This window comes from Acanthopagrus latus, chromosome 19, assembly GCF_904848185.1.
Source record: "Acanthopagrus latus isolate v.2019 chromosome 19, fAcaLat1.1, whole genome shotgun sequence".
Lineage (NCBI taxonomy): Eukaryota > Metazoa > Chordata > Actinopteri > Spariformes > Sparidae > Acanthopagrus > Acanthopagrus latus.
The window spans coordinates 14,639,261-14,647,700 of record NC_051057.1 but is presented as its reverse complement, the minus strand read 5'-3'; the positions used below and the strand labels follow the sequence as shown (position 1 = coordinate 14,647,700).

Here is an 8,440-nt window from a genome sequence, read left to right as displayed (position 1 = left end):
GATTAAACTAAGCAGACTGTATTTCTCAAGGCTCCCTCTATAGATACAGGTTGATATTTGGTAAACAAACAAAATAACTTGCACCAAGTCGCACAAAATGCCAATTCCAACATAATGCTGCTTTAAGTTTTAAAGGGGAGATTCTTTTAGGTCGTTTTATGGGCTCCCTAGTGGCAGGGAGGCCCTGGGCATGAGTCTGGATCCTCCTCAGACTGTAACATGTATTTAAATAAAAAGATGTTCAGCACTGACGCCTTTAAGGAAACACAGGCAATACATACCACATGAAAACATCAAATAATAATTGAATAAATACTACTGCTGCAACTGATAAAACAATGATAGTATCATTTCAGTTTTCACCAACACATCCACAAACACTGATCTTTGTCACCACAACAGACTTTTTGACTTTGACTTTCAGAGAATGAGACCAGGTGCAGGCGTTACTGATAACATTAATAAATGCTCCCAGTGAGCCACTGAAGTGATTAAATACATCTGAGCTTGCTGTAGCATTTATTAATACTCTAAATGATTGTACCTCTTGCAGTGTTTCTCAATATTAACAACTGTAGTTAGTGTACATCCCTATTTCTTGTAGTATTTCTATTTGTATATGTATAAATGTATATAGTTGTCACGTATCAGTTTTAATACACCTATTTCTTTAATTTTGTAAATATTTCTAGAATTCTATAATAGATATGTTACATGTTTAAATAAACAAAAGCGATGGAGGCTCTTTCATTCAGTGTTGTTTATCTCTGACATGATAAATAACTCAAGGTGGCCATCTGCTGACTTTTGGAAAGCAGTGCACTATTTTATACTGCACACACACAACACAGACACACGCTGTTTTACCAGTGAGGGAATATAACTAATTTACTCATTGTAGCCTTCTTAAGTAAATTTTGAGTTACTTGTACTTGTCCATTTTCTGCTAATTTAAACTGTCCACTACATTTTGAAGCAAATACTCTACTTTTTAAATCATTATATTATTTGATAATTTCAGTTACATGCAATGTTTCATGGAAAAATGCAGACTTCTCTATAAAATATTCATGAAAAACATAAATTCCACCTAAATCCAACAAAAACTAGCTTCAAGTGAGAAGAAATATTGTTTTTGTGTAAATCAAACAGTAGAGCAATTTATTGATGGTCTGTTAGTCAGCCTCCAGCGTACTGAAAGGTTCTGGGAGGCGAGTTAACCATCCTCTTGCTGCCATCACTGGGTGAAACCGAGTGAGAGACGCCGCTGGGTGTCTCCAGAGCAAATGTGTGTCCAATATCCAACCTAAAAACTAACTTCACCTTGGTGAAGAATGAAGCCTTTCATTCAGTAATGTTGCCTATTTTGTGTGTTTTGTTGTAGATATACCTGCACATCATCCTACATTGTAATAAAGAAATGTGATTTGTATAAAAATCAAAGATTTCAGGAAAAAACTTCATTATAAAAATTTAATTTAATTGAGTCATTTAAAATCAACATATATAATACTAAAAAGTAAACAGTAAGGGTCCACAGGTTGATTGCTCTTCTTGTCATCGCACATGAGCGGACAAGGCAAACCAGCCCTCTCGCTCTCTCTGTTTCTCCATCTGTGGTGGGAACAGATAAGACGTGGAAGACTTTTAGATTCAAGTGGGAATGATTCACTCAAACCTGAATACTTCCATGTACTGTAGCAGGGTCGGACTTTGGCCTACATTCATCTGTACTTCAACAGGGTTTACAGCACAGGAAAACTAAAATCAAACAGCTAAACAAGAAGGGTAAATGTTCCTGTATATTAAAAACACAAGATTTACTGCGCAGGTACACTAAAGCCAACAACAATGCATTGCTCTCATCCATGAATGTGAGCCAACCTTCAACCCATTACAAACATTATTTAGGATTGTTGTTACGTAGCAACCTCTAGTGGCTGTAGTAGGCATTACAGCTATAGAGGAGCAGGCCACCTCTAATGAACAAGAACAAAGCCTAAAAAAAAACATTTCTTTCCCACTTTTGATAGTCCGTGCCTGTTAGTGAATGTGCATAGCCTACCTGTGTTTTTCCATCCCTTGTTTCTCCACCACCAGTATATCTGAAATACAATAATAATGCATAATGTGTAATATAGTATTTACTGTCATTATCCAATTCTTATGGAGCATTACTGTAGACATCAAAGTATAATTGCCTGACTATTTCAGCAGATAAGATGCAGGTCTGCACCTTCTCAGACAGTGAAAAACAAGTTGTGTTTGAGGCCTAAAAGATCAGTTTAGTCTGGCGACATGTTTGAGAATCATTGCTTCTATGTGGAAAACTGATGCCTCTTTAGGAAACACACCTCCCATCTAAAACTGCGACTCACCTTCTCTCACTACCACCACCAGTCTGTGAGAGGAGCTCCTGTTCAGGCAGCACCATGGACGCCTCTGGACTTCCACCTGAGAACAACATGATAAAAGTGTTTTTATTTACAGGCATTCACACAGATAAACCAAGACGTGTCAGGTAGAGCCACCATACCTGTGGACTGTGGGCTGAAGGCAGAAGGTAAGATGGGGGAATGAGAGGGAGAAACTTTGGTTGAAACGCTTAGCTTCTGTTGCTCGATGAGCTCGAGCAGTCGACCCCTCGCTGCTGCACTCTGCCTGTTGAGCTCCAGTAGGCGCTGCTCCACATTGCTCACAGGGAGGATGTTTGGTGAGGTTACCTGAAGATGAACAGAATAAAAACAAATCCTTTGTGAATTCAGATCATTACCCATGAAACTGTGACAACCTCGGGTTGGATCTGACACACAGAAAATTCTGCATGTTGTTAACCTCTCTCAATACATTGTGTGATGTCACTCAGTGGCCAGGTTGCATTTTGGGTAAAGTAGGAGCCAGGTTTTGAAAAGGAGGAAGAATGCATGGAATATAAATAGTAATATCTCTGGCTCTGCTTTATTGGATACTGTCCATAGTGAGCCCAACTGTGTTATAGGAGTGTGACTGTAAAAAAAAGGCTTCACAAGACTTTTTCCACATATGCAGCAACACCGCAAAAACACCTATAAACACACTTAAATGTGATTTTTTGTTTTGTTTTGTTTTGATAAAGTCACCCTTTAATCTCACTTGATTAGTTGGTTCCATTTCAGCAGCCTGGACCTGCTCACTCAGGTTATGGTCACTCCTTTTCCCTGTGCTGCTGGACACTGATGACCTCCTCTCTCCAACACTTTGGGGTGTGACTCTTCCTGTGCTGCCGGAGCTCGACCTCCTCTGCCCAGTGCTGCTGTTAGGCAATCCTCCGACCCCTGACCCCATGCACCTAGCCTGGCTAAGCTGGGCCTTGACCAGGTCGTTCTGTCTACTCAGCTGGGCGATCTCAGCCAGAATGGCCTCTGGAGAGAGCCGTGAGCCGAGAGGGTCAGAGGTCTGCGATATTGAGGAAGTGGAGGGCAGGCTGAGGAGAGGGAGGCTAGTGAGGCTGGAGGCTGAGCTGTGGGACTGGACGTCCTCACAAGAATGTGGGCTATCCACCGAGGGGATCTTGTGGTGTGGTGGTATAGGATGAGTCACTGAAGAAGAGAGGGGAGAGCAGCTGACTGAGTAAGATTGGAATGAGGGCATACGGATTAAATCAGATAAAAACAACCGGGCTGTTACCAGGAATTTGTTGCCAGTTGTCTCTCTGTCGAGGTGGGGAGAGCAGCACAGCAGGAGACACAGACGGTCTTCGTTGCTCAGGATCTTGCTCAGGAACAGGTGCAGACTCACACACTGTTTACGTACATGTAAGATCAAATTACTACTTACTATTAACACAAATATCAATAGACAGAAACACACACACACACACACACTGTACGAACCAGCAGCTTTGTCATCAGCATTTTGGTATGAGTCCTCGTGTGCCTCCAGTAGTCCAAGTCCTCCCATCACCAGCACCACTGTGTCTAACTTCTGCTCCATCTCTACTGTCTGCTGCTGAAACCCAGCCTTCGAGGAACCAAAGAGAGGGAAAGAGGATTTATCAGTACAGTTGGTATCTGGTTAATAAACTAGTGACAAACCTCTGTCTCACCTGCAGTGCAGCGGCCTCTTCTCTCAGAGTCATCGTCTCAGCAGTGAGAGCATCAATTAGCCCGCGCTGCTCTCTCAACTCCTCCTCCAGTCTTCTCCTCTCCTGAGCCTCTTTGTGAGCTTCCTCTTCCCTCTATGTACAGTGAAGTTTAATGGATGTCATGAAATTTAAGACCTTATAGTTAAGTGTCAAACACTGAAGTAACACTGAGCTGAAATATGAGACATCTCACAAAAACGTCCTGTTTGTTCAAACATGTATGGTCTTTGAAAACAGCTTTAGTCTTAAAACCTTAAAACTAAAATAATTTAACAGTGACTAAAATCTTCAGAACCTTAATGAGATCAACAAAAAATCTTAGACACCCAGGAGAGCAATGCTAGCCACTACACAAGTGTGTATTTAATCAATTACTATACCTGTTTGAGCAGGTGCACTAAGCGTCCCAGAGTGGAGACCAAAGCAACAGAGAATCCAGTGAGGCCTTGTTTGTTGTTCTGTTTTTGACTCTGTGCTGAGGCTGGTTCTGTGTCAGGACTCAGAATGTCCAAGTCTGCCTCCACCTGACCCAACATGGCCTGCAGCATGCCCAGACTGGACTGGTCTCCACTGAGAGAGGTAACAGAGGAGCCATTCAGCTCTGAACTCTGGGAAACACACCTCCTGGTTCTGCTGGTGTGACTACTGATCCTACCTGAAAAACACATAACACACATTTCTTTTTTTATTTTATTTTAGTGTTTAGCAGCTCATGTGTGCTGACATTTGGACAAGACATGACACACTATGAAGAACAGATAACTCCCCGACATTACCTGACTGGTTGATAGGCAGCTCAGGGTTCAGGACCTGAGAGACCAGGACTGACGGTTCTTCCTTGCAGTCCACTGACTGGCTTTGTCTGGACTGAACACGCTGGACAGCCACTGTGGCGTTGAGAGCTGAAACAAGATGGAAAGAGTTTTTTTTTAATGTGGAAAAGGATTTCACTTATTTCAGTAAGAAGTATAATTTTGTTTTTAAATACTGCATGAAACAAATCATTTTACAACTTCTTGGAAGGAATCAATTTTTTCATCCTACCGGCGTGGTCTGGTGCTCTGCCTGATGTGCAGGGGGTTACAGGAACATTATCTCCACCTGCCTGGTCAGAGTTGTGATGAGAAACTTTCTGTTTCTGTATCGATCTACCCCGTGACTTTGCCTTCATTTTTCGTAGATTGGCCCTACAAGGACAGGTATCATGAGCAATGTAGTGGTAATGTAGCAGTGAGTAAAAGTTCCATATGTTAGAAGAAAGAGCAAGTATCAGTTTCTTGTCTCAGAATTAGTCAGAAATTCTTGTCTGTACCTTTGGATTACATAATTGTCTGAACTGCCAGTACGACAAATATCTTCATCAGTGTAGTCTTCCTCTGAAGCTTCTACTTCATTAAGAGCCTGAAAATAACCATATTACACATAAATTCATGAATACCAACTGAAAACTTTAATTGAAAAAGGGTTAACCCAGAAGTAAGACGATGTATTGTTCAATATTATAAAGAAACAAATGAGACATAAGTGCCTGATGACAGACCTGTTGGTCCATCATCGACTGGCTGAGCAGCGACAGCTGAGTAGGAGGATCTGGTCTCTGGAGCACAGGCAGCACCGAGCCAGAGTTACAGTTTGGAGCCATTGTCACACTGGGGTGCCCTGTGGAAACATACACACATACTGTATGCAACCAAAAAAGTTCTCATCTCAGGAACAAATAACAGAGAGAAACTAATTTAATAGTTGACATCTAATCATCTTGGAAAATATCTTCTTAAAACTGGTTCAATTTCGTCTACAAGCAGGGAATGGGGAACAACCTAATTTAGACACCTAGCATTGAATGTATGTAAAACATGACGGAGTAAATGCAAAGCTTTCTACCTGTCTGCCTACGTGGAGCATCTCCAAACAAGTCTTTGACCACAGCCATGGCTCTGTCAGAACGAGCCAGGACATCCTGCAGCAGCAGCTGGTCAGAGAACACCTGCAGCAGTAAAAACACATCAAACCATGATCATCACCGGCAGATAAAGGGGAAGAGCTTCAGTGTTATTTCCACCTTAAAATAATTTATTTCTGTTCAACAAGCAAGACAATATTTCTTCTAAAACAATAAAAGTATGCAAGGAAGACACCAAAAGTAACAGAAAAATCTGTCACACACACCTCCCTGATGATGCTGAGGCTGGCCTGGTCCAGCGGTGCAGGGCTCCCAGGGTGTCTAAAGCGGCGCTGTAGGGCTTTCTCTCTCAGCTCCCACTGAGCTGAAGCCTTGTTGTGAGACTTGTGGATCTCATGACGATGGCTCTGAAGCAGAATTATAATTAGACAAGCAAAGCGGCCTGAAAATAACAGTTTTAATTGTCTAAGTATTATCAACTCACTAAAAAATATTAAAGATTAAATACGTTGGGATGCAACAGTAGCATAAAACTAATAAGCTTACCAGCTCTGCAGGTGTCAGCTTGTGCACAGACAGGTCATTGACAGTGCTCTGAAAAACCAACAAGAGGGGGCTGTCATTACTTCATTGCTTTCAAAATGTACAGACAATGTTTTATTTCAGTAAAAGAAAGCTACCTAACGCAGAACTTTAAGGGGACAAATGTTCGAGGGAAAAGCATGTGTGGACTACTATTCTCTCAACTACAGCATCACTTTGGCCAACTTCCTCAAACGTCACTGTTGACTTAAGAACGTGAAAGTACATAACAGAGCCACTCGTCTTCATACTTTTCAACAGATGAACAGCTGGCAGTACTCACCACCCACTCTCTTCTGGGAGCTGCTGCCTTCTTGGGGCGAACAGGCCGTTTTCCTTTGGTGTGTTGTTGTGGACGTCCCACTCTCACAAACGACATCTGTTCCCACACAGTATGAAAAGATAAGTCCTATGTTAGAAGGACCGTTGTCCTAAGTGTAGCTAGCACGACACCAAACTAGCTTAATGGACAGTTAACCTAGCCGTTTAACCAGTAACGTTAGCTTTTTGTTGCTAGTCATACAATGCACGAACTTACGTTTTAAGTGACGAGGTGTACATGGAGAGGAGCTCAGGTTGTATATAACTTCGCCACCACGGTGTAATGGTCGACGAAGTTGTAGAGCATGAAAACCTCCTCAGTTTGTTGTGTGACACTTTTTCAACCGTTGCGCGCCACTTCCTGTGCTGTTGCCACGGACACCGCTTGACGGCGAGGCATGACGGGAAATGAAGTACAGACGAGCAATGGGACTCAGCCGTGCAAGAGGGTTCCTTTGAAGACATATAACACACAATTAGCATAAACATTAGCTAAATAATTTCGCTGAAATACATAAATATTCCTTATTTAGCTAGGTGGTGGGTTTAAGCGTTTGCTGAAGCTGGTTGAGTGACAATTTGATGAAAAATCCTAACCTGCAAAGTGACTGTAGCTCTCTTTTACTAACATATATGTTTTAAACTAGTTTATTTGGTGGTGTTGACAGACGTTTCAAAGGAGCAATTATCTGCCAACTCCACTAGATGGCATCGTCACCATGTAAAACAGCAGGATCTTGCAGGCGCAGAGGCGGACTGCCAAAACGCTCGTTGTGCTTTTCACAATAAAACATCTGACTGTTGTTAAGATTCAGCACAGAGCTCCGTATGGATAGGTTTAACGCGAGTTTGGGGCAATTGCACCCGAACAAATCTCTCAATCTCTCACACTGGTAACACAGAAGGATGGGGGAAGTTTGTCAAGTCAGCAACAATACCTTACCGGAAATAAATGTACCTCCTTTCACAATAAAAGCGGAGTGAATGCTGGTTGAGGAAACTTAACATCAGGCACATTAAAAAGTGAGGATTCATTTACAAATATAGGTAAATAATAATGATGATTATTGTTGTTTTATTTGTACGTTTTTGTACATATACGTACACATGTGTATTTATAGATAACTATTGTTTTTTTTTCTTTCTTTATAAAATGTTTACTCCTCCTGTTTAGCGTTTGTCTCACCCATTACCAACCAATAGGTAGGTTAAAATGATCGATGTCAAGCATTATAAATGTGGATAAAGGCAACTGTATTCAACCGAACCTTCACTGTTGGGAAAACAAAAAAACAAAAACAAATCAATCACAATAAATATTTCCTAAACATAAGTGACAGAAAGGAGCTGAATATTCCTCAAGTTGTAGGCTACACACTTGACGTATGGTCTGGATGATGCTGGTATTTTTTAAAATGATGATGATTTGGATTATTTTTCTTTTGAACTATTTACTAATCATCACTTTGGTACTGTCCCGAATGTCTCCTCAGAGTTGAAAGGTGCACATT

At 41.5% G+C, this 8,440-nt stretch overlaps 1 protein-coding gene across 1 annotated transcript; it reads right to left on the bottom strand.

Annotated features, from left to right (window-relative positions):
- Positions 1–1,459: 1,459 nt before the first annotated feature.
- Positions 1,460–7,331, bottom strand: spice1 (spindle and centriole associated protein 1). The gene is made up of 18 exons (XM_037079622.1): positions 7,147–7,331; positions 6,892–6,987; positions 6,573–6,620; positions 6,293–6,433; positions 6,008–6,110; positions 5,664–5,782; positions 5,436–5,524; positions 5,168–5,310; positions 4,900–5,025; positions 4,504–4,778; positions 4,085–4,216; positions 3,873–3,999; positions 3,667–3,780; positions 3,133–3,578; positions 2,537–2,723; positions 2,379–2,454; positions 2,066–2,105; positions 1,460–1,614 (listed from the first exon to the last, which is right to left on the bottom strand). Exons 2-18 carry the CDS (start codon positions 6,985–6,987, stop codon positions 1,558–1,560), a joined length of 2,319 nt encoding a protein of 772 aa, XP_036935517.1. The 5' UTR covers positions 7,147–7,331; the 3' UTR covers positions 1,460–1,557.
- Between the last annotated feature and the right edge of the window lie 1,109 nt (positions 7,332–8,440).